Here is a 26196-nt window from a genome sequence, read left to right as displayed (position 1 = left end):
AAAAAAATGAACTTTTTCACGATATTCAAATTTTTTGTGATGTACCTGTAGATGCAAGAAAGAAACCAACTACAAATTTTAACAACAAAAACATGACTGCTATACTTGTGCCTATGGCCAAAGCATTATAAAATTATAAAATAGAAATATTTGCTATGTTGCAACTGCAGTTAGGTCACTTGCAAGACATTTAAAATAAGCTTGTTCAACCAATATTTATTTGAATATATATATATATATACAGTATATATATCCATATCATGACGCTTCTGCTTACTATGTTCAGAACAACATAAATACCTTTATCAGCTATTGTGCTTGTAACAGGTGTATGCTGGGTGGAGATTGATGAGGACGACAGACGAGATTCCATCCTGGAGACTGGAACAACCTGTTTTCATGTTTCACGCAACAGGGGAGGGACTTAAGTCCCAAATATACCTTTAGATCAGTAAAGAAATCTGGACTTGTTTAATATGTTGTCAGTGCAAACCTGCAGATAGTTGTTCTCTCATTCTGTGAAGACAAATCAACTTTTTAAGATTCCTTGGAAACAATGCTTGACGTACCCTCAAGACATTCTCTGTAGTGAGCGAGTGATGCTTTGAAAGCAGCCATATTTATCTTGGATTATTTATTTAAACCCAGTCTCAGTATGCTGCTGGTATGTAAGATGGATCTGCTGTCTTCAGGACGGGTGTATTGTTTATAGAAACAGAGATGTCTCCAGTGTGGTGAGTGTGACTTAAATTGTCCTTAATTAGTAACTGAGGCTTTTACTGAACACTTACTGTTTTAATTTGAATTTATTTCTCCTTTTGGTATTGTAATGATTCTAATATTATAGTTGTAAACTTGTTCTGGCCCTTTAAGTCAAATATTGTTTGCATCAAATTAATCATGCTATTTTGCATATTTCTATTTATGTAATGCTGTTTTTATTCATCTATATTTGTATTCTCCAAACCTCATGTTAAATATTATCTGCGATGTGTTGTAATTATGTGTCTTGTACTGCTTAATGTTTTCGCAGGGGCGATTAAGGATAAACTTCCAGCCTTTTTTTTTAAAGGTTTGACATGATTTAATGACACAATGACTCGCTTCCTAGCCTGCATGTTCATATTGCTTCAAATATGTCTAACGCCATCTAAAGGTAGTGTATATTTGTTTCTGCATCTGAACTGTGAATGGAAAGTTGCAGATGTAGGGCAGATATGTTATGCAATCTCACAATGCAAATATATAAATGCTGTTTTTTTGCATGCACACACCCTGTTAGTGTCAATACATGTTGGCTTGTGTATTTTGGTATTTATTCATATTTAATTGGTTTGTTTTGTAATTAATGCCACAATTATTATTATTTTCCTTATTTGTTTTTTTTAGCAATTATTTCTCCTCCAAAGAATCTGACTGTGGAATTGTTGGATTTTAAGGCTACAGCTGAATGGCTTCCTGGACAAGGAAATCCTCCTGAAACCAGATACACCATGGAATTTACAACTGCACAAAAAATGTACATACAAACATTCGCAAAGAATAAAATAAATAAACAAAAAATACTTTGCGACTTGTCAAATAGATTTAAAAAAATAGTTGTACTCATTTTTTGGGTAGGTCTAGAGGAAAGTGGAATCGTACTCCACACTGCACTAACACAGCCATACTGAAATGCGAAGTGACTTTTGATGGGCAACCTAATGAGCTTCACTGGAATTATTTTGTGAGGGTCAAGACAACATTTAAAGGGACAAGCTCCAACTGGACAACTACATCAAAGTCTTTCCAGCCATATGGAGACAGTAAGTTCAAATAAATGATACAAGACTTTCAGAATTAATGTAATGTTTTGGTCAGCAAAGCTAAATAATGCTCTGCTGAAATGGTTGTGTTTGACTTTCTGTTTAATTATTCTCTAGCACGCCTGAGTCCCCCAAATGTAAAAATCTCAACTGAACATAAGTCCATTCAAATTAATTTTAGTCATAGGCTGGATTTAAAACCAGATATCAAACCTCTGGAATACCTGCTGTACCTTTTTGAGAGCAGTTCTGCAGATGAATCAAAGGTAAATGCATAATATTTTTATCATGTACAATCGCTGATTATTACAAGGACATTTCTACATGCATAACTGCATTAATTCAAATTAATTTGTTTTTTTGTAGTTTGTAGCACTGATATCAACCTCTGAATCTCCTTACATTTTCCATGATGTGCCATCTGGCAAGAACTATTGTGTTAGTGTTTCTGCCAGTCATCAACAAGCCTCGAAGAACAGTAACTTCAACGCCACCAAATGTGTATTTCTATTAGGTAATGGATATATTTTTATTTGTATACTGTTCAGAGTGTGTATATCCATACAGAAAGAGAGAGTAGAAAAAAAGTGAGAGTAAAAATGTATTATGTAACAATAGATTTCCATTTCAAATAAATGCTCTTTTGAGCTTTCTGTTCATTAAAGAATCCTGAAGAAAAGAAATGACAATTTCCACAAAACTAGAAAGCAGCACTGTTTCTGACATTTATACAAATGATAAAATATAAGAAGAAATGTTCCTTGAGCAGAAAATCTACATATTATGAATTTTGAAGGATCATGTGACACTGAAGACTGAAGTAATGATGCTGAAACTTCAGCTTTGCATCACAGGAATAAATAACATTTAAAAATAGAAAACCGTTATTTTAAACTAATGATTTTTCATAATATTACTTTGGTGAGCATACTGTAGCTTTACTTCAAAAACATTGCAACTTTATTACAATGATATTGTTTGTATGTTAATGTGTCTTATAGATTCTACTAGAAGCTTTGTGCTAGTGATGTGCATTGTGGCCATGCTGCTGATTATTTTTTCAACTGGGATTTTTTTGCCTTTTGGTTGTTTTTACCACATAAAGCTTCAAATCAAGAATCGCCGCATTCCAAAACCTTTGGTATGTTCTTCAATAGTTGAAGTTCATAAAGCTTTGTGTATGTCCTAATTTGACTTTAGAATTGAAGTTGCATTTATCAGTTGTTATATTCAAATCATTTTGTGAACATTATTTGATTTTTTTTTAACATGACCATTCCAAGATGTTTCATATGTTTATATACAAAATACTTTTATTATGTGTAAATAGGCCTCAAGGCAAACTTTAAAAAATCTGAATTTCAAAGAGACAAAATATTTTACAAAATAAATATCACTTTGTTTTCTGAGCCACATTTTCTATTATTTTATGTAGTCTTGAAGTCATTTTTTAATAAAAATACAACTATTCATGATTAATGTTAGTTAATGCTTTAACTTAAGTTAACTAATGGAAGCTTGTAAAATGATGGCAAATAAATAAATGCAATGCATTGTAGAGGCTCACTATCCTTATACAATAATACAGTATTTGTATGTCCTTTACAGATTGTTATTCCAGGAAAAAAAAGGGTCCTAAAACCAAACCCTGAAGAATACCAGCCAATTACAGTGACCCCGCCAAAAAAAGAAATAAACTCAGAGAGACGTATTTCTTCATCAGAGGAAAACTATCAACCGAGAGAAAACCTTACATCATCCATCGCCAGTGTCAACCCATCAGAGCAAGATGAGGAAGCTGAGGCATCAAATCAGTGTGATACGTACACAATAGCTAATGATTTAGAAGATAGTGAAGAAAATGAAATATCTGAAATGGATGAAGACAGTATGCATCCAGGTAGTGAATCTGAATCGGGATCATTCTGTGCTACTTTAAACAATTCAGGATTATCCAAAATACTACAAACGGTTACTGGGAACATGTTTGTAAACTCAGATATAGATAGAAATTATGCAGAAGAAACTCTTTCCTGTTCTTCAAGCTGTGACTGGGAAAGAGAAGTGCCTGCTGAGGAGGAGGAGGAGGATAGCTTCTGCTTACCTGATGATTCTAACTCGGACAGTGGTTATGAACCAAGACCTGACAAAGTATTATGAACTTCTAAATGTCTACTATATAAACTATGAAGGCCCTTAAAGAGGATCTACATATCCTGAACCTACTTCCAAAGGTGGAGTCTGCAACCAAATTCAAGCAAAAAAGTATCTACCTTTCACCTGAGCCATGCAAGTAGACGTGCAAAACTCTGCGTGAAATTTAGTGATGCTGAAGATCAGAAAATCTAACATGAGGGAATAACACTTGGTATAGAAGCAAAATATGGGGTTTGTTATATCTAGAGAGAACTATCCGTTAAAATCCCCCTTCATCTCAATAGCACTTACAGTTTTCTTCTGCAATAACTCCAGATATTATGATCCGTTTAAACACTCAAGCTGAATTCTGTATGGTCAAATAGAAGGAACTTTGGACCAGAACATTGCTGGTTAATGTCCATCTTGTTGCTGATTGCCCAGTTGATTATACTTATACTATACTTATAGTATAACTAGTATAATATAGTATAAGTGGGTCATGTTGAACACATTTTGAACTATAGAAGTGTGCCTACTTCAGGAATAAGTTGGAGCTACACATTCTGCAGCGCATCACTGTAATGCAGCTCGTCACATGACCAGCTATCTAGTCGATAAATGGCCGTTCAGACACTTTGATAACGGACTCCGTGTGCTACATGAAGCAATTTAAGTTGCAATACATGACTGACCTGAAATATTGGACAATTGAAATTCTAAGTGTATTCTTATGTATTGTATGTAATGCAAAATACATACCATAATTATAATACCATAATTTACACAAATTGGTATCTAAGAACACTGCAGTGAAATGACTTGTACATAAGGGTACTGTCATAGACACGTCCAAAACTGTTGCAACGGAGATGGAAATACAATTTTTAAATACATGAATTATGTTTCCATCTTTGTTGCCACAGTCTTGTTAGTACCTTTTTCTGTTCTAAAGAAGGGGGTGTCCCAACACTTTTGTCCTTATAGTGTCTATACAAGTCATTGGTGTTTGGTGATGAGTTTTTGGCTCAAGGTCTGCATTTAAAGTCACGCCAGAGGTGTTCAGCTGGGATCAGGACAAACTGTTGCTATAAAATTAGAAGCACACAATTCCCTAGAATATCATTATATGCTTAAACATTAAGATTTGTACTCATAGAAATTACTAAAGTAGTCAAACATGTTCATTAGAAGGGGGTGACCCAATACTTTTGGCAATATAGTGTATATTTTGCAGTTCCCACAATTATTTTAATGGAATTCTCTCTTTTTGTCTCTTTGTGTGATTTTAAACTGACTCAAGGATTCATAATTTGTCTCCTGTTTGTAAGATTCTTTGTTCATACAAAAATCTCACTGAATTATTACAGTATTTGTAAAAAGAATATTTGGAAATAGAATGTTTGGCACACTAACACAAAATATATATAAAAACCATGTATATTTCATGACACAGCAGTTTTACTGCATTTTTACTGTGCTGGTTTTATTTTCATGTCGTATACTACCATATGTATGCCAGTGTGTTTATGTACAAACACTTGTTTTCTGTGAAGCACTTTCTAAACATGTTCTATTATAAAATGGTGCTAAAATATATAACCAAAGATCATCATGGGTCATTATGTATATTGGGGGACTATCTTGTATTTGAAACATTTGACAGCCTGAGAGCGTGAAAGTTTTGTTTACATGAAATGTTAATGACTGTAATGCTGCATAATGTCTTACTGAATGATGCCTTTAATGGTGCTAAAGAGACCATTTCTTTTATGGTTTAAGAATGATAAACCCCTTCTATAAAAGAGACGAGAAAAAAGTAAATGCTATACATTTATTTTTATGTATGATTTTGAAGTTGCAAATAAATATTGAAAAACATAAATATACAATAGTGCCACTATGGAGTACATATAATTTCTTTCTATTGTCTTTCTATTTACACATTTGGGTTATTTGAATGATTATTTGACATTTTTAGAAAAAAAACAGAGAAATCTCTCATTATTGTATTCTCTTCCTGTGCCTTCTTATTTGTCCTCCAGTCAGTCTCCCCCAAACAGAGAAGAAAAAAACCCTTTCCTTCCATCTTCCCCATGTACACGCAGTGATTTGGTGGTGCGAGTGCCTCTTTGAAAGCCTGTCTGTTCTTTGTCGTTTTCCTTTTCTTTTTGTTGGAGTTGAACTTGATGACATATCACTAGACGCATGTCCTCCTGGAACACAAATTTGTTGGTAAACAAAAGGAAAGCAAAACTAGATTTTTACATGTTCTATATATAATCATTACCAATTAATACATGCAATGCATAGTGGAGGTTCACTATCATTTACAATAATACAGTGTATGTTCTATACAGTGTGTCACTGCAGGAACTAAAAGGGTCCTAAGACTAACCTCTGAGGAACTCCAAACAACTACACTGGCCTGGCTAAAAAACATTAATGAGGACTGTGTTTCTGTGAATGGTGTTCCAGAATTCGAGAAGGATGTCAAATGTAGCTCTGTGCAATGCATAGTAGATACATTTCATGGAAAAAAATGTGAATAGTACTTCCTGTAGTAGTACTGTATTAGAAATCAATTACAAGTTGCCAACCTGCCAAGACTCAACTTCCTGAGATAGTGCCACCTTGTGTCTGATAGTGTTCAGAAGCTGCTGGTTGAGTGCATCACGTTCTTGTCGGGCCAAAATGATCTCCTCTTCCAAGGCACTATGGGTAATAAGGAAAAGAGATTGGGTTGGATAAAACAATAGACAGTTTCAAGCTACCCTCAGACTATTATGCAAAATATCCCCCATTCATCACATATCATTAGCTTATCACTTTATCTCTGGCATTAAATATGAGAGCAAAAACAGAGAACAAAAAGGAAGAGGTTGAAAAGCCTTTTGATCCTCACCCGTAGCTAGGTTTGTCAGGACTGTTACGAAAATGCTTCACCTCCTCCCTCAGCCCTTCTAATTCAGTTTCTCTAGACTGTAGCTGATGAAAGAACAAAACATCGGACATCACCTTAGATGAAGATACCCAGTCTATATGCATGCTATTGTGATGTCATTGTATCATGTGGCTAACCTCTCTCTGTAACCTCTGAATTTCTTCTTCTTTTTCTTGCAAAATGGCTGAATGGGCCAAAATGGTTTCTTTGGCCTGTTTGAGATCAAAATGAAAACTACCAGTCAGCAGAAATAGAAAATGTGGTGAGAAAAAAAAGCTATGTGAGGAGAAAAACAAGCTCTTACACACTTAAAACCCAAAGATGTTTGATAGTCAATTTAAGTCAGTTGCAGTGTAGTAATTATTTGCTACAAGCTAAGTTGAAGCATGTACACCTATCTTTTCACTAAGCAGGGGTTGAGCGCTACCTGAGACTGTTGGATCTCACTCTGAAGTGACATAGGGAAGCAGGTAGCCTCCCCCAGACTGGCCTCTTCTCCCAGGGCTTGAACCCTTTGCTGTAGGGTTCGGTTGACTGTGCGCAGCTGAAACACTGTGCTGTGCTCCTGTTCCAGCTGTGAAAGAGCCAGAGACAGCCAATCTGAAACTCTCTAGGGATGGATGGACTCTAACCAGCGAAACCTGAACCTGAAACCTAGGCTTCCCAATTCCCAATTGTCGTACTATTTAGGACCAATAGTATGCAAGATTAGATTTAGTTTGCAGCAAACCATAGTATTTTGAAAATAGTGCGTCACGGTGGCCATATGGTACACTATATTCAGTGTATTTTCAAAGTGTGCATCTCTTCCTATAATAAATATATATATATATATATATAAAATAAAAATAAATTAATAAAAATTAAACAATCTTTTTTTTTCTAAGTATAAAAACATTTTACATCAAGCCATTTTATTTGTCCATACAGCAAAGGAAGTTGCTAGAAGCCACGGATCTATTAATTGTAAAGGTCAAAGGCTCAAGGTTTAGCAGGTTAGCAAAGTCCAGTTAGCCACTGCTGGTCATAACTACAGCATCTTTTTCCACTGACAGCCATTTAAAAATATCCATGTATTCTGACTATATATAATTTTTTTGTTTTTAAATTTTTTATATTTTGAAAGCTGTCTTATGCTCAGCAAGGCTGCATTTAATTGATCAAAAATAGACTGATTTAGTGCTAAAAAAAACATTTCTTATTGTTGAAAAACGTTATGCTGCTCAATACTTTTACCAGTCATACATTTCTTCAGGATTTTCCGAAATTTATTTTATTTGGGTAACAAATGTCTTTACTGACTCTTCTGATCAATTTCGATGTTTTACAGTGCATTTTATTGGGTTATATAGGTGATTATTTTATTAACAGTTATGCTGCTTAATATTTTTGTGGAACACTGATGCATTTTTTCAGGGTGTTAATGGCTGATATTTGATAATATGAATTCAGACATTTTACTAGTCCTTCATTCTTTGTGGTGGACTCTTAAAAGTGTGAAGTGGACTTCCCAACAGTACTGTAGTGTTTGAGTTTGTAGATTAGGATGAGCCCTGGTGCAGCTTCACATCACTAAATGCTACAAATCAATTATTATGTTGAATGTAGGGTGTAAATTCTAATTGTATACAGTATTTATATGAGATATATATCCTAGAGGTTTGCTCCCCATCTGCTATACACTTTCCTACCCAAATTCTATCATCTGGCACATCTTCCTCACCTCAGTTTCTTTATCTTTCAGACTGGTCTGTAGCTCAGTCACCCTCTCTCTCAATCCATCCCTCTCAGATCTCAGCCGGTGGTTGTCTTCTTGAGTTGACTTCAATCTTTCATCCATATGAGCACAGCGCTCTTTCATAACCCTGTTCTATGATACAGGATCAGTAGTGAAAAATAACAGACAAAAACAGTGAATCAACATGCTGTACTTTTTTTTGATTATTCTAAGTTGATAATGTCAGAATATCAGAAGATTAATTGGCCTGGCTGATATATAGGTCTAATTCTACTTTGGATCACTAATTTTGTGTATACCTCTGCTTGCAGACTGTCCAGTCTAGCAGAGCTTATGGATTTGTTAAAACTTGTATCCTCCATTTCTTCCCTCAAAGAACGAAGCTCAGTACGCAAAGTATGCTCTAAGGCCACTGCCTGGAAAACAAAAAAGGAGAGAGAAAGGTTTAGATAGGTATTTCAAAGACTGCTTCTGACATCAGACAGACACCTAAAGCTGCTGATCTTCATTCCAGCCCTGTATCCAACTGATACAGTGTTACTACGTCACAAGACATGTTTACCCACATGCATTTGGATGCCACTGAAAAGATTTGCAAGCTGTAAAAAACAGAAAGCTTCTGATTGGTCACCTCTGCCAGCTGTTCCACAAGTTTTTGGTTGTGGTTGGACAGCTGAGTCAGTTGCTCACTCTCCTCACGACGCCGGTCACGACTCTGAACGTGTTTTTGTTCTAACTGTGCACGCAACGCTGTGATGTCAGCCTGCAGTTCTGCTTCCCGCTGACCCGCCTCGAGGTCCCGCGCCTCCAGACGTCGCTGCAGTATGTGCTTCTCCTGCTGCGTAGCCTGTTGTACAGAGACAAACAAACTTTGTCTGTAATTCACACACTTTTAAAGAGTTCTTTCATGATGTTAATAGGTTTGATTTAAAACTATATCCACCTAAATGGGCCTTTTATGGTGAAATGTTTATTTTGAGAGTTCTAGGTGGTGTTTTTGAAGGTGGTGTAATGGGTACAAAGTAACCTTTGTAATAGGTTCTATCATTCAGGTTTTTGACACTGTTTGAGAGACCATTAATACAAACTCTCTCTAAATGAAGGGTCAACATAAACTGTTGCGTGTTTGCCTATTTATCTTTATTTCTTGTTCTTTCTTGGCAAGCCCTCTAGTAGATGTTTACCACTGTGTAGTTTTCAGCATCTTAAGAAATTGTTTTACACTACCGTTCAATTTTTTTATTTTATTGCTCACCGAGGCTGAATTAATTTAATCTAAATACAATATAAAAAATAGCAATATTGTGAAATATTATTACAATTGACAATAATGGTTTTTCATTTCCAAAATATTTTAAATGTAATTTATTCCAGTGTGAGCAAAGCTGATACTCCAGACTTCAGTGTCACATGATCCTTTAGAAATTATTCTAAAATGCTGATTTGCTGCTTACTTATTATCAGTGTTGAAAACATTGCACTGCTGATCAGTGCCGCTTAATATTTTTTGTGCAAATAATGATTATTATTATAAATAATAATTATTAAATATTTAGGAAGTTCAAAAGAACAGCATTTGTTTGAAATAAAATCTTTACCATAATTTTTGATCAATTAATGTGTCCTTACTGACTAAAAGTATTAATTTTAATATTAAATATAAAAAAATTAATGGTGGTGTAAATCTAATCTATAAAAACCTTTAAAAAAATTCCATAATATTAAATAACAAGATAAAATTGGCACATTGGCACATACAGTCATTTGCTATATGCTTTTAATTGTAGACATTTGATGGGTTATAATGTTTTAAAAGGTTTTTTTGTAATGTTTTGCATTCTATTAGGCATATTATTTTTATTGTGATAGATGTTTTATATGCAGTTATTATTTATAGAAGATATTAATAGATTTGAAGAAGTAACAATGTATTGTTTATGTGTACAGCACCATAGAGACATATTTCTCTGCTGGACAATAAAGAATATTTTAATTAAATTCTAAAAAGTTTGCTAAACAAAAAGTTTAGATTGTTAACCAAAGAAGAAATCAGACTGGTGATTCAAAATGGTGTAAACAAGTGTTAAAATATTGTATAAACACAAGCATTTACTTTAAAGAGTTAAGGCCCGTTCACACCAAGAGCGATCAAGATAACTATATTAGCATACACACTAGCAGACAATAATGTTCTGTTAATTAAAAGCATGCACTGCAGTTACTGTACGTTGTCTGCTGTTTTAAATGCTCAAGCTTGTTAAAATTGGGTGGATTCCGATTGGCTGTTAATGTTTTTATTTTCTCAGATGAAACAAAAATTCAGAAAGTGATTCTAGCAATATAGTTCCTCTGTGTTGTTATAGTTGTGGTGTGGACTATCACTATTCTCATAGAACTGGAATGATTAGTAAAACTTTATAGCTAACGTTTGTGGTGTGAACAGGCCTTTATAGAGACTTCTGAGCACTCATTCTCATTCGTACCTCCATCTCCCTTTCCATCTGCTCTATCTGAGCAGCCAGCTCCTCGTTTTTCTCCAGCAAAGCTTGGCCCACCTCAGCAGCCAAGATCAGGTCCTTTTCCAGCAACGTAGGACTGCTGTCATCCTGAGGTGAGGCGAGAAGATCATCTGCTCCCATTGGCGCCATGATCCGGTGACCGGAGGAAGAGTGTGTCGAAGAGAAGGGGAAGAAAGAATCCTCCAGGATGGGAGAGGGTAGGTTCTCCTTCTTGGATGAAAACATTGGTCCGTCCCTCAAATTCACGGCTAAGCAGGACTCCAAGTAATCGTCCTGATGGTCATAAGTTGTTCATCTGCATCCTTCCCAGTCTAAATGTCCAATGCTGTAGTCTAGACTGGATTTTCAAGAAAAAGCAGAACCTGACACCTCTTGGTTGGATATATCCTTCAAAAGACGATCAACCCTTGTGTGTGTCACATGTAGGGTGTACTGATGCTGAAGGTTCCTCCAAGGGTGGAATCATCAGTTGATTTATTGTTTGCTTTACCTTGACTCTTCCTTATAAATCTCCCTATGAACAGAAACGTGTTGAAACAGGTGACAATTGTGTTGGAACTCATCCTGAAAATTATGACACAAACCTGGCAGGTGTTTTCATTTATAATATCTAATCCTCCTGGACTGTAAAGAGCTTGGATTTCGTCCCTATGCAATATGTGTATCCAAACACCACATTATCCATTTCTACCTTTGGGCATTTCTATTGTTGTCTAGGAGCGTCTCAATGTTTCTCTCACATTCCAGTAGTCATTCAAGGCTCCTCAGTGGCCCAGTGACTACACCCCTTACAATCGGCTAAACAGGTTTTAAAGAGCACAGGTAACCAAGACATAGGTGACCTCCTTAATGCTGATATTTCATTACTTTTGTTATTTAGCATAGCTGTAAAGTGTTTTCTTGGAATAAAACAGGAACTACTTTTCTGTCTGTGGATCATAATGGAGGAAACCCAGGCACAGGATGATATAAATGGATGTAAACCAGACCCAGAATTAACATGATGTGGTATTTAATGGCACTGAGACTGTTGAATCGACTACATTACTCTAATGTAGTGTAAATAAAACAGCCCAAACTGTTCGTATCAACTTCACAGCAGATAAAGGCTTAATTAAAAGACTTAAGAACTTGAATGAATGTTTTATATTCAAAATTACTTTCTTGTAAAGTCGGTAAGAAAGTGTCTGTTAGTAGTATTAATGTTACTATTGACTATTTAGAACAAGTAATGCTTTGTTTTTCTTACCTGGGAAGTTCCTGCTCCAAACTTAGCCTGAAAGGTGACAGGGCGGTACTACTGGTCTCCTTGGAAGCGCTGCTGTAAAGCTAATTAAGCCACACCTTCTCATGGCGTCATCAGCTCAGTGGGAGGAGCCCAAACACACAAAACAGGGCAGGTGACGCTGACGTCAGGCGTTCAGGTAAGATACAGTCGCTGATATAAAATGAAACTTCGATTTATCATATACTACAAAACTATAATTTATACATAAATGTAAACATGGGGGAATTAAACCATTGTTTTGAATTTTGAAGGCAGAAGTTCAACAATACCAAAAAGAATATTAAGTTCCAAAACTTAGAAAGCTGGAAAATACATTTTTGCAAACATGTTATTGTTTTATATAATTTAACCATCATTATGTTTATTTGTTTGTGTTTCTGTTTATTCTAATGTACCCTCTGGGTGCAATTGTAAATATATATTTAAAAAAAGTATGATTCATTTATTGTTTTCTATGCCTTTGTATGCATTTGGTTCACTTTTTACATTTTTACTTAAGTTTTTACATCTGTCTTTCCCTTTAGTTTTCCCCATTTACTCTTTATCCTTTTTTTCTGAGATCAATAAGTTGGTAGACCTAGATATTAGATATTACATTTCTTCTGATTTGTACCTTTTTTATATAAAATGAAGAAACAAACAAATTTGCCAGCTTATTATTTTTATAATCATTTTTGGTGAATATTAAAGTACATACATTTAGCACCATCAAAATGTATGTCCAATTTAAATCTGAATTTTATCAATATGCTGAAACAATGAATTATAATAAAGTACAGTGAAAAAAAAGACAACTCTGGACTGTGGTACAAACTTAAATCTCCATTTAGTTTCATGAGAAACTTTCCTGTGAACTTTTCTGTCTTATTTTAGTTTTTAATTTTAAATAAAAAATAAACATCCATTATTAAAATGTTTTAACATTCTGCCTCTCTCCATTTTCTTTTATGCCATCATTCTATCCTATTTCTTTATATAGAGCATCGAAAATATAATTAATTAATTCTTACATATTACAAAAATGACAAGACAAAGGATTGGGCTTAGAATTCTGTATTAAAACTCTCTAAATTAAACATTTTTAGAACTCATGTTCAAAGATCATTTTATAATTCTCTCTAAAATGTTGTATAGCAAAGTATTCATAATTTCCACAGTGTCAGATGTAATGCAGACTATAACATTTCTCACCATAAAAGAACCTGTTCAGGGGCTGTAAGGTAACCTGCTCAGTGCTGCCACTTTGTGGATGTACAGTTAGTTTTGTTGGACTGTTTGTGATATTTCAAGGTGATCCAAATATGGAAGTGGCTCAGAGAGACCATAAGCAGTCCTTTGAACCAAAGTGAGTGTTTATTTTTGCTGCTGTGAAAGGACGGGTTGTTCAACCCGTGGCAAAGGCCTCGGCCTCAGTAACTAGGTGCTATGGGACCTGTGGCCTGGCTGTGTCCCTTACTGTGGTAATAATGAACTGTGTGTGGATTCAGATAGGATTAGTAATATCTACACAAGTGAAAGTCTGTGAAACTTGCAGCAATACTTCCTGTTTTCATGACTTCATATTTTTCTCTTACAGACCCTGAATGAAGCTATAGAGCTCTGCTCTGAATCTGGCTTACAGCTGTAACACAAGAAAAACCTACAAAAATAAAAAGGAATTTTGAATGAAATACAAAAAAGACAGTCAGTGAATCGTATACTGGATCATTATGTTTACAATAGTAGTCGGATTTTGTCCTTAAATGGTTAAGAGAAAAATCAATCGGATTACTTGTGTTCTATATACATTTCATTTGAGTGGAGTGTTACTGCAATTTTTCCTGTTATTATATGGATTATATGTCTACTTTCTGAAAATGGGAGGAACTTGGTCTCAACATGCCCCTCCCACTTGAGCTTAAGTCCTGTTCAAACAAACTAAGAATCAGACACACAGAGATGGAGAAACACGGCGCTAACTGGACCCTTCTCCTGGTGCTGTGTGGCCTCCTGCTACTGAACACTCAGGCTGGCAGGCAGATGCCAAACCTCTCGGACAAGAAGCTATGCGCCGATTCAGAGTGTAGCTGTAAGTAATGCAAACCAGCTGATTTAATTTTCATATATTAATTGTAGGGAAATTTCAGGATATTTTTTTCTTTTAAATGTTGCATTTCAGCATACATCACTTTGTTAACACTTTATAAGGTTCCATTTGTTAACATTATTACAGTACATTAGATAACATCAATTAACAATGAGAATACTTTATTAAATCTTCATTTCAAAATGTACTAATGCATTATTAAATCAAAAGTTGTAATTATTATTTATTGGACCTGAACTAACATAAACTAACAATTAACAGTTAGATTAATAAATACAGTTAAAAAAAATAATAATATGAATTTGTTGAATTTGTTACAGTCTATTTGTATATTATAAAATAATTTTTCTTTTTTCTATAGGATATAATGCTAAAAAAAACTTTAAATAGTGGTGATAAAATTGTTTTAATGCCCATCTAAACCGTGTGGTTGTGTATTCACAGATCCCATTCTCATCGCTAGAGCTCTGCAGGATTATTACCCACAAGACTGTCGCTTCATTCACATCCACCAAGGCCAGTCTGTCTATGTGTATGCCATGCTGAAAGACCGTGGGAACCTCTTTTGGGCTGGCAGTGTAAGTATCTGCTGTATTACTGTCTGAACTCAATTGCAAACATGCAGTCATTTATTCATTAAAACCTCCATGATTTTCTTGTATTGACAAAGTGTGCAAAAACAAATGTTTGTCACAAAGTAGCCTATAGCTGAAGATATCTGTTTGTGAAGGTTCAAGGGTCATATTATGGAGACCAGGAAGCTCGTCTGGGATATTTCCCCAGCAGTGTTGTTGAAGAGACACATGCCTTAATGCCTGCTGAGGTTGAGGTCAAGACCGATGTGTGTATCTCAATCTTTTGTCTATGATAAACAAAAACAAACTGATGCACTGACAAATACATGTAATAAAAAATGGGCGTTTAGGATTAATTATATGCTTTTTTTCTTTTCAGAAATGGGACTTTTACTGCTATTAGGATTGTGTCTCTGCTGGAACATAAACATGATTCTTGCTTCCACTCTGCACTTTATAGTGTGTCACTACATTTATTATTTCTAGTAGGCAACTCAACTTAAAGATTACTTAGCCTACTACTCAGAAGAGGAAAACAGTGACTGTAGACTGTGCTTGTTGATGCAATAGTTTGAAATAAAGCTGAGCTGCTGCTATTTGGCTGCTACTCTTGTGATCACTGTTTGTTTGTTTGTATCACGTGATGTTTTTGGTAAGCAAAGTTTTGAATGAAAACTAAAGAGAAAATCAATTACTACACAAGCGATAAATGATTGCATCTGCCTTTATTATCTTCATGCGACTTCAGCAGTAGGCTAGATATTCGGTTTCTAGCCAAGTTGCGTCATGCGCATTTCCATGGAGACCAATGAGAGCGCGTGCATCGCGTATTACTGGCATTCAAGGCGAGTGCGTGTTTACAGTCAATTTAAATCATTTAAATTCAAACTAGGTAAATAAAATGTAAAGGAATGTGCTGACTATCACAAATATTTAAATGTGCGTGGTGGTCTATGGTGAAGTTATTGTCTGATGAGAATGATTGCATAATTATTTAAGAAAAGCATGTAGTTGAGAATGTATTATTATTTTTAAAAAAAGTTGAAAAAAAAAAAAGATTTTAAATGATAAAAACGACCGCACAGCGGACTGCATTGCTTGCCAACCTTAGTAATAGCATATAAGCTAATTTATTTTGGAGGAAAAAATAGCATTGGTTAATTTTAATAAAATGTTGAACTATTTATGGGGCATTTATTATATTGCCTATTCTTTTATGACACAAAACTTAGTGGCACGATGTCCAGCAAGGGGTTTTCTTGGGTGACAAACGACCCTCCTTTTCATCACATGCTTCGGGCGTCTGGGCAAGCTGGGGTCTGGTATGATTTTACCGACAAGGCGAAATTATGTCAGTATGGCTGGAGATGTTCAACTAATGAAGACTCTTATTCAAGTGCCACCCTGTCATAAGAGAGGTTTGACACTCGCCGTACTGTGGCCATACGACGCCCCCTTCCGCATCAGGTTGGTATTGTTCAGTAAAATACTGCTCTGAGACCATCATAGCCACCTACTGTAAGTCGCATTTAAAATGTTTGAATTTCATTGCAAACCAAGAATCATCTGCAATTCTTTCACAGCTTCACTTTTTTTGAGCAGTATGCAATGATTTTTAGTCAACTAGAATCAATTTTTAGTCATTTTTAGTGCACATCACAGAGGATCTCACCTGGACCACCAACACCATGTCACTCTCCAAAAAGGCACAACAGCGCCTACACTTTCTCCGCCGGCTGAAAAGAGCAAGTCTCCCTCCACCCATCCTCACCACATTCTACAGAGGCACCATTGAGAGTGTGCTGACCAGCTGCATCACTGTCTGGTACGGGAACTGCAGTGCTGCTGACCGCAAGACACTCCAGCGGACAGTGAACACAGCTGCAAAGATCATCGGTGCCCCTCTCCCCTCCATCCTGGACATTTTCCTTACACGATGCTCCAGCAAAACCAACAGCATCGTGAAGGACTCCACCCATCCCTCCCACAGTCTCTTCCAGCTCCTACCATCAGGAAGACAGTACCGGAGCATCAGAGCCAGACCGCTCAACAGCTTTTTCCCCCAGGCTGTGAGAGCCCTGAACTCAAACCACCCCGCCCCCCTCTGAAACCCCATGCAAACCCCTACCTCCTCAAACATGGACCACCCCCACCCCAAACCTTACCACACCAAAGAAAAAAACTGTATGGAACTTTTTTTTGTGCAATTCGAAGTGTGCTACACACAGGTGAGTGGGCCTGTACAAACCACCTGTAGTAACACACTCTCCTCTATGTGCACTAGACACTTTACACACACTGCTGCGTGTACACAATCCCACAAAAAACTCAGCAATATGTTTACATGCTCATGCACTTCAAATCATCCTGCACTGTTCCCCAACCAGCTGCTTGACTCAAAATATTTCTCCTTGCACATGTACAGTATTTGTAAAGCATTCATATAGTTTGTATTTTTTATCGTTTATTTTTTAGTTTGTATAGGGTAAATATATATAGTATACTTATAGTTAAATCTGTCAGTAGGTTAGTAGTGTATAGGTTTATAGTGTTTTTTTACTTCATTGTTGTATGACTGTATTTATGTAGCACCGTGGTCCTGCGAGGCACGACATTTCGTTCCACTGTATGTCCCCACATGTAGCGGAATGACAATAAAGCTCAACTTGACTTGAACTTGAACTAAGTGTCCAGCCCAGTTACCAGAGGTGTAGTTCATTACAGGAACATGTTCTACTAACATCTGTTAATCACAAAAAAGGCCAAATTATTTTATATTGTTTGTTTTAAAACTTAGCCTATTTTGTTATGCATTGTTTTGCTTTAAAAGTGTGCCAGTGCTATCTTTCTTTAAAATAAATGTGACCCTGGAGCACAATTTCTATAAGCAGCGCTAGACTATACTTGAGTTTAAAATGCAACATATATTTTGTAGGCCTATTCATAAACTAAATGTCTGCCAGATCATTGAATTCCCTAATATTTGAACATTTTGAGTTACACTATGTAGTAAAAGAAAAAAAGAATTAGTTAAAAAATACGGTCACACTGGTTTCTAATGGCTGAAGTATTTATTGATAATTATTTAATGAAGTTAATAAGTTAATTCAGTGCTTCAGCTGTTATTAATGAGGAATGTAAGCAGTGGACAGTGCAAAGCCATGTTTTGAAGTTCTCCTTCTCACTAGCACCTCTATAGTGGGGATAATGCAGTAGGTTAGGCCTTTGCTGTAGTGTAGTGATATAAATATGAGGAAATAAGATTATTTTTCCTACATCTCTGTCAGAACCTGCTTATGTTGCTTTTCCATATCAAAAAATGACTGATTGAGTTTGATATTAGCAGCTTTACCATTGTTGAATAAGTGAGCCATTACTAAGATACCGAATAGTCTCAGTGATTGCAAACAATATAAATTCTTGGCACTGATTCACATGCACAAACATCTCAGCTCACATCTCACTCTCAAAAATAACATTCAAATATTATTTGGCAAATCTCATGGGAGATATTTGACCTATACACAATGCTTGCGTGAATAAACTTGCTTTAATATGCTTTCATTTTCATGAATTGTTGCAGTAACACCAGTTCTTGGAACCGTACCACCATGTAAGCAGCACCTGCTCTTCATGCTGCTTAACCACGAATTAACAACTAACTGTTTGATTTCGGTTTAAATTTTTATATTTTTTATTTGAGAGGGGTTCATAACCCCCTTTAACCTTGGGTTTTAAAGCCCTGGTGCTGCTATTGTCATGTAAACATAGTGGGGATAATATTGTATGTAGCAATGCAGTGTATAAATGTGTCATTAACCAATCAAAAACTGGATCAACATTCACAAATCTTGTCAAAACACTTAAATACTGTCACTTTTTTAAGAACATATCCATATTCCCTAACTGTGCCCTCTGGTCCCAAATCCATCATTAAATTCAAAATAAACTTACTTTTTCAAACCAAAAACAATAGCCATTGACATCTCAAACAAATCATGTTAACACACTCAGAATGCACAATAACAGAAGAAACACTTTACAGCAAGGTTCCATTTGTTAACATTAACTATAACACAAACTAAAAATGAAAAAAAAACTTTTAAAGCATTTATTAATCTTAGTTAATGTTAATTTCAACATCAAAAGTTGTATATGTTAATAATATTTAATGGACCAGAGCTAGCATGAAATAACAATGAGGTTGTATTTTTATATTAATTAACGTTAACAAAGATGAATAAATACTGTAAGAAATATATTGCTCATTGTTAATGTAAGTTCATGCATTAAGTAACGGTAACTAATAGGACCTTATTGTAAAGTGTCTCTCCTGCAAATCTCACCATTAATAATGAGAGACTATGGCATTTTTTGCCATTTGATCCAGCTTAATACAATGGCCCATTTTTGCCTGTTTTTCTTTGTTTGAAAAAAAAATGCCAGGGAAAAATACTCCTACACTCAAATACTTTGTCTTGCTGTCAAGGCTGCACAATATACAAGAGCCCCTTTGTTTGGTGGCATCAACAGAAGACAATACTTTATTTTAAAAGTGTATTTCTATGAAAATCTTTTAGTTAACATTCGTCATTTTGTCAGATTGTGTTTACAGTTAGTTTGACACTGATGGAGTTTTCAAACTCATAACTGTTTCTTCTCTAGCTGCTGTAGCAAAGACAAAATAAGTTTGGGCCTGTCAGGAAACGCTGGGCTAATAAGTTATTCCCTTGTAATGTAGCAGGAGCACAGTGGGACAGGGGAAAACAAGGGACATGGAAGTCTAGCAGCTTTACTTCTTCTGAGACCCAGCCACGGCGGGTTTGTCATCACGGGTGATGGGAATGGAGCGCTCTGGGCCCTCTGTGTGCTTGCGCGGGGCTGTCACTGACAGAACGCCATCAGAAGACAAGGAGGAAGTGACAGAGCCTGGATCCACACCAGCAGGGACACGGTATTTTCTTATAAACTCTCGTGAGACAAAACCGTGATCATCCTGTGAGAAAAGCACAACATCGTTATGAGTAGGTGATAATGAATGGTCAGTCTTTCACTCTGCTTAACTCAATGTTTACTTGCGGCACAAGGCCGGTGATCTTGGTGATGACATGTGGATAGTAAACAGTAAAGCCAGTCACATGCAAAGGTTTGGGCATATAAAAACTGCATATGCTGGTTAGGTATGTTTTGAAGCAGTGGAGTGAAGCTGGTCCTACGCAACTAGCTCCTATACTCAGGACCAGCTCATAACAGCTTATAACAAGCTCAGGAGCAGCTTAAACCAGCTCATGACCAGCTTAAACCAGCTCCCATGCTTCAAAACATACCTAAACAGCATATGCGGGGTTTTTTTCAAAAGGGCAGTATTCAGTGTTTATGTATTGTGAGTTACTACCTGACGATCCTCATGTTTGGCATGAATTTCAATTAAATCTCCATTGATTTTCACTGACAACTCCTCTGGTTTAAAGTGTTTGGCATCCAGATTTAGTGAGAAGCAGTCCTTTTCCATTTTCATCTAAGAAAACAGAATTAATGACATATATTTAATAGTTTGTTTAACCTAATGTTCACAAATAGCACTTCAAATTCAAAAGAATCATTAATTATTGTGACATTCTTTTCAAGATGATTGAAAAAAATTGCCCCCTAAATGATTGATTATGTCAAAAAAAACAAAAAACTGTAATAATAATGTATATTTTATTTTATATTTTATATTGGAGTATTATAATTACATTTACATTTTTTCACATCCTGTTTTCACAATGCAAAAATCCTAATAATTCTACAAATATGCTTCAAGCATATAATGAATTCAATTATGTTTTCTGTTTTGTTTCCATCAATTAAGGTAAAATATTAAAGTCCACTAAACTGTTAACATATTAAAATGACTTCAAACACCCATTATTTAAACTAAAATTATTTTAAAATTATTTAAACACAAACTAAAACCCTTTTGGTTAATACGAGACCCCTCCACTTTGCTTCCAAGTCCTGATCACCCAGTTTATTTTGAGATAGTGACTTAACAAATTAGACACGGAACTTCAATAATGCTAATGTTACAAACTGAATGTAGATTAACCGCAACGTTGACAAAAGTCATTGCAAACTCACCTCGGAAAGGCTGCTGTCCACCCAGCTTGGCCAGCGGAAAAAGGAAGGTCGTGGGTAGTACAGCGAAGGAATCATCTCGGCCTCAGAGATGGGATCCCCAAAGTGCTGGTCAAAGATCCGACTGGGAAAGAAGGATGGCCAGTAGGAGCGACGGAACCAGGGATGCTGAATGGCGATGTCCATTTTGTGTCTGGGCCTTAGCAGCACTCAGTCTGCTGTCTCTTCTGCCTGCGCACTTAAATAGAGCAACACTGACGGCCCCTGGCAGATCTTTCTGGAATAATGATGTAAACTGTTTGCCTGCCTTTGCCTCTTTCGCTTTGGCCCTCCCACTGTCCTCTGTTTGCTACCCTGTTCCCTCTTCCAACCATCACTCTCTGTATTTATCCAAAGAGCTGATCAGATTTCAATTCACTCAGATACCAACTGGATTACAGTGCAAGCCCCCAATAGTGCTGATGGTCCCTTGTGTTCAGTGCACTGGAAACTGCGCTGTCCGGCCCAGTGAACCTGTCAATTTTGAGGGAAGTCAGTAGTTGCTCAGCATTCAGCTGGCTCATCTGATGCCAGCACAGATTAGGATGCCCACGAGGTGATGTGCCCGTGCATATTTAGGTTCTGAGCCCCTTTGGAGGTTTAGTCTTTACAGAATCTGACAGTGAATGTGGCTGAGATAACTGTGCAGGCTAAACACCATACAAAGTCAATCCCCATGAACTGCCCCTCGGCTGGGCAGTGTGTACGGGGCTTACTTGAGCCGGCACAATGATTGGACATCATCATTTTGGAGGGGTAAGCAGTCTCGGCCGCTGTGCTCTCGGTGAATATTTTCTTAACTAAAAACATTTTATTTTTGTTAAATGTTAAAAAATAATAAAACAGAAATATTGTGAAATATTATTACAGTTTAAAACAGTTTTCTCTTTTAATACCTTTTCTTTTTAGGATTATTTGATAAATAGAATTGTAAAAGAACAGCACTTATTTGAAACAGACATCTTTTGTAACATTATAAATGTCAAATAAATATGTTGACAGCAAACCTTTGAATGGTGTAGTGCAACAACTCTTTAACTTATAGTCATGTGCAATGCAAAAGCAATTTTAAAATAAAATATTTAGAATATAATATTAACCAATTTCCATTCAATTCAACTATAATTAAAATTTTCATTATGCATTTTCTGAGAAAAGGCTATTTTCAATTTTTATTGTTATTAATTTATTTATTTTTGATCAAAGAACATTTTGACTGATTAATATGGTGTACTCCTGTTATGAAACTCGTTCATGTTATTTCATTTTATTTTAATGTTTTATTTTAAGGCCTATTCCAAACCTTTTCTTTTCTTTTTTTTTTTACAACTTTGAGACCTAGAATTGTTAGACTGTTTTGAGTCTATCACTAAACCGTATACGTATACAGTATAAGTCCTCCTATATAGGCTATGCAGCTCCACAGTGTTTACTACAAGCTATTTGTAGCAACATTTATCACCGTCCTGTCTCAAGTGTCAAATCTCTCTTCTCCTTTCCCCTGCTGTTCTTTCCGACCCTCTCCCTTTCTAGCCTTCCTGCTTCTCTCATACTCCGAAAATTGGTGTAACTGAAGTTTGTCAATCCAGGGAATTCTTCAGTTATCTTGTCAACCTGCTACAGAGGTCAAAATGGCTGACCGCACCGTTCCTCATGCCTACCCAATGAGTATGGATTACGAGATGTGTTCACCCCCTCGAATCTATGATCAGAACTTTGCAGAAGGTAAGTAAAATTAGAGTCTTGAATATAATAGAAATAGACAACATTTTAAGGCAAAACATCCTGTATGTGCACATTCTTATATTGCTGGCTATCATGCTATGACTTTAAAACTGCATTAAAGCAGTTCTCATATATTTGATTTTAGCACAAACAAATAATTGTCATAAATGAGGGTCAGTCTATGGCTAATAAAATATAATTGTGAACATCCATATTGGCACTTGTACTAAATGTGATGCCTCAGTAACAGCTTATATTTAGAATTCCACACATGACATGACCAAAAAAAACCACTTGCTGATCTTATCAAACAAGTTAGCAGCAGGTTTGGAGGCCAACTGTGAAAACGCCACTCACTGTTTGTTAAGCTGCGTAAAAATGCCACGCATGATAGGATTAAAATAGAAACTGTAAGAGGAACCTGAGTTTTGATCTGGAGCTGGCATCCCAAATTGTAAATATACCTGACATGCAGATTTCCTGTGTCTTCTAGAAGACATTTCCAATTAGAATCTAGAGAGACAAGCTTTCCATATAAAGTAGATACATTTCCATAAATAGTAGCAAATTGCTTCATGGTCAATGACATGATTTTAGATTCTTTGTCTGGATTTTTTTTTTCGATTTGATTCATAAATATATTAAAATTGCAATACAGAGACTTCAATACACTTGTATAGAGGCATAAAAAGTTGTCAGTAATGATATCACAAATGAAAAAGGCTTATTAAAAGAATTAATTAAAAACAAAAAGTGCTTTGGCATATACGTGTAGAGTAACTACCATTCATTTTTAAATTGTAGTTGTTTTTTTTTTTTATAGAATTTTTAAATTTTCATTCTGGAAGTATTAAGTAAAGAAAATGTTAGAGTGATACAACTGTCCTGATATCACAATGAAAAAAAAACAGTCTTAAATAATTAAGAATATTTTATTCATTATTTCCTAGAAAAATCTTTTTTTTGTCATTGTTTATTAATATTTGAAAAGAAAAAGATGTCCACCAAGTCATGTAGTGCACAAAAAAAAGACATCAAATGATATCATGAGGTCAAGTCTCTTAAAATAAGGCAAGGTTAGTTCAGGTTGTAAAATGTCACTTTTTAAGATAAGGATTATTCAAGGTGTAAGGAACACATATTTTAGAGTGAATACATTTACACTTCTGTTTTTCAAAACTGGATGAAACCAAAAGAAACACAACTTGTTTTTTTTAGAACTTAGGACTTCTTTTAAACTTTTTAAAGGATTTTTTGCAACGTCATATGCCTGCTTGTTCAAAGTCTGACTTCAGTTGGTATTCACTTACACTTTTCCAAGCAGGAAGGAGGAAATTCTGATATCCCAAGCTGAATAGAACACAGCATAATCATAAAATGTTTATATTGTGTTGTTTCCAGTGTCGTTATGGAGAGACAAATTACATGCCGCTGGACACGTTGTGAGAGTTTGATTAACTGAGATTATGATGGATTTGTTTGCCTTCTCTCCTTCTCAGCACTGAGTCCCAAGGATCTTTTGGCCCCTGTCCTGTACCACGGTTACTACATTCGTCCCCGCATCAACAAGCAGCTCGAGCGGGGCTTCTCTCAGGTAGAAAGTGAAGATGACTGGTATCGAGTTTTGCTGGACGTGTGTCAGTTCACACCGGATGAGATCAGTGTGCGAACAGTGGACAACCTGTTGGAGGTGACTGGGCGGCACGCTCAGAGAATGGACCAGCATGGCTTTGTGAGTCGTGAATTTACCCGCACATACATCTTACCGATGGGTGTGGATCCGCTGCTGGTGCAGGTGTCTCTCTCACATGACGGGATACTGTGTATCCAGGCACCACGAAAAACGGAGGACCTGGAGCCTAAAATCAACCAGCTCAAGATTAAAGTGGACAAGAAGGAAAGCAAAAGTTAATAAAATGGACTTGATATAAGCAGGCCCACATGGAATCTCAATAGAAAAGTCTATGGAGTTGGATTGTTCACAATACTTGCGTTCTCATTTATTAAATATTTTGGATACTTTGAATAATTCGAAGTTCTCTCGCTTCTGTTCTCTCACAGTTTGTTAAAATGCATTCCACAGAATTCTGCAGATTCGAAACTAAATTTAGTGCAGAAAAACTCTACAAATATCTTCTGGGTCTGTATATACAAAACGTTTGGAATAATTAAGATTTTTTTAAATGGTTTTGAAAAAAGTTTCTTATGCTCACCAATTTTTATTTGATAAAAATACAATAAAACAGTACTATCCTTTTTTAATTTAGTTTAGAATGTAATTTATTCCTGTGATGTAAAGCTGATATTTTCAGCATCATTACTCCAGTCTTCAGTGTCACACGATCCCTCAGAAATCCTTTGAATATGCTGATTTGCTGCTCAAGAAACATTTCATATTATATTATATTAGTTTTGCATTTTTGCAACAATTTTTGCCAAAGTTTAATATTAAAAAAGAAAATGATTTTAAATTATTTCACAATTGTACTGTTTTACTGTATTTTTGATCAAATAAATGCAGACTTGATCAGAATAAAAGACTTCTTTTAGAAGAAAACTTGCTCTTTATTTACTCAATCTCAGGCCTTCCAAGATGTAGGTGACTTTCTGTCTTCAATAAACTATGTGCTGTGCTGTTGCTGTGTTAAAGTTGCAATAGGTGTGTTCGACTTGAAGCGGCGCTGCGCAGAATGATCAGTATGGCCACGTTCACACAGCAGCAGAATACATTTGTCAATCCCGTATTTGAGTCCTTAATACGGTTACATTCACACACAGTACGGTTATTTACGGGAGTGACAACCGCATTCTGTAACCGAACTCACACCCGTAAATTTTCAAGACTCACAACCGCATTCTTGGAACACACATTTTTAAAATCGCATTTAATATGAACCTAATCTATGATAAATTTTCAATTAACATGACATACATGAAATTAAGTGTAGAAAAAAAACACTCAGTATGCACTTAAGTACATTCTTTCAAAGTAATAAGCAGTCTTGTTAAAAGTAAAGTTTACTTCTTTTTTACAAGGGTTAAGAGAAAGAATATTTAGCGTCCTACTTCTTTCTCCTGTTAAATGCTAATACAATACATTTGCCTCTTTTCTGAACAATTCAACACCTCATGAACACCTTCTTGTATCTGGTTTGGCTTTTCCACCCTTAAACAAATTCAACATTTGCTGAGCATTCAAACTATCACAGAGGATCAATGTT

General features: G+C 35.8%; 5 protein-coding genes across 8 annotated transcripts; 3 read left to right on the top strand and 2 right to left on the bottom strand.

Moving 5' to 3' along the window:
• The first annotated feature begins 435 nt into the window (after nt 1-435).
• Nucleotides 436-5815, top strand: LOC306871261 (uncharacterized protein). Of its 2 annotated transcripts, none has more exons than XM_079419060.1 (8): nt 436-734; nt 1034-1156; nt 1390-1519; nt 1621-1805; nt 1923-2071; nt 2172-2319; nt 2807-2946; nt 3414-5815. In XM_079419060.1, exons 2-8 carry the CDS (start codon nt 1096-1098, stop codon nt 3963-3965), a joined length of 1365 nt encoding a protein of 454 aa, XP_079275186.1. In that variant the 5' UTR covers nt 436-734; nt 1034-1095; the 3' UTR covers nt 3966-5815. The 2 variants fall into 2 exon arrangements, with proteins under 2 accessions (XP_079275186.1, XP_079275187.1); XM_079419061.1 differs by having other exon boundaries at nt 465-734; nt 1034-1072.
• LOC306871262 (BICD family-like cargo adapter 2) lies at nt 5762-12467 on the bottom strand. 2 transcript variants are annotated; one of them, XM_079419062.1, is made up of 10 exons: nt 12392-12467; nt 11107-11656; nt 9255-9470; nt 8923-9039; nt 8609-8755; nt 7313-7459; nt 7023-7097; nt 6847-6929; nt 6542-6656; nt 5762-6157 (listed from the first exon to the last, which is right to left on the bottom strand). In XM_079419062.1, exons 2-10 carry the CDS (start codon nt 11365-11367, stop codon nt 5987-5989), a joined length of 1332 nt encoding a protein of 443 aa, XP_079275188.1. In that variant the 5' UTR covers nt 11368-11656; nt 12392-12467; the 3' UTR covers nt 5762-5986. The 2 variants fall into 2 exon arrangements, with proteins under 2 accessions (XP_079275188.1, XP_079275189.1); XM_079419063.1 differs by lacking the exon at nt 7313-7459 and having other exon boundaries at nt 5763-6157.
• A 1536-nt stretch (nt 12468-14003) lies between these two features.
• Nucleotides 14004-16124, top strand: LOC306871273 (melanoma-derived growth regulatory protein-like). Its single transcript, XM_079419078.1, has 4 exons — nt 14004-14498; nt 14961-15094; nt 15247-15357; nt 15471-16124. The coding sequence occupies exons 1-4, from the start codon at nt 14309-14311 to the stop codon at nt 15492-15494; spliced, it is 459 nt and encodes a 152-aa protein (XP_079275204.1). The 5' UTR covers nt 14004-14308; the 3' UTR covers nt 15495-16124.
• A 1440-nt stretch (nt 16125-17564) lies between these two features.
• On the bottom strand, nt 17565-21868 carry LOC306870977 (alpha-crystallin B chain-like). The gene is made up of 3 exons (XM_079418613.1): nt 21215-21868; nt 20487-20609; nt 17565-20087 (listed from the first exon to the last, which is right to left on the bottom strand). Exons 1-3 carry the CDS (start codon nt 21395-21397, stop codon nt 19884-19886), a joined length of 510 nt encoding a protein of 169 aa, XP_079274739.1. The 5' UTR covers nt 21398-21868; the 3' UTR covers nt 17565-19883.
• A 38-nt stretch (nt 21869-21906) lies between these two features.
• LOC306871554 (heat shock protein beta-2-like) lies at nt 21907-25611 on the top strand. 2 transcript variants are annotated; one of them, XM_079419589.1, is made up of 3 exons: nt 21907-22006; nt 22784-22975; nt 24475-25611. In XM_079419589.1, exons 2-3 carry the CDS (start codon nt 22882-22884, stop codon nt 24885-24887), a joined length of 507 nt encoding a protein of 168 aa, XP_079275715.1. In that variant the 5' UTR covers nt 21907-22006; nt 22784-22881; the 3' UTR covers nt 24888-25611. The 2 variants fall into 2 exon arrangements, with proteins under 2 accessions (XP_079275715.1, XP_079275714.1); XM_079419588.1 differs by having other exon boundaries at nt 21993-22034; nt 24475-25609.
• Nucleotides 25612-26196: the final 585 nt, after the last annotated feature.

The sequence above is a fragment of the Barbus barbus genome (assembly GCF_936440315.1).
Source record: "Barbus barbus genome assembly, chromosome: 6".
NCBI lineage: Eukaryota > Metazoa > Chordata > Actinopteri > Cypriniformes > Cyprinidae > Barbus > Barbus barbus.
This window is presented reverse-complemented; position numbering and strand designations above follow the sequence as displayed.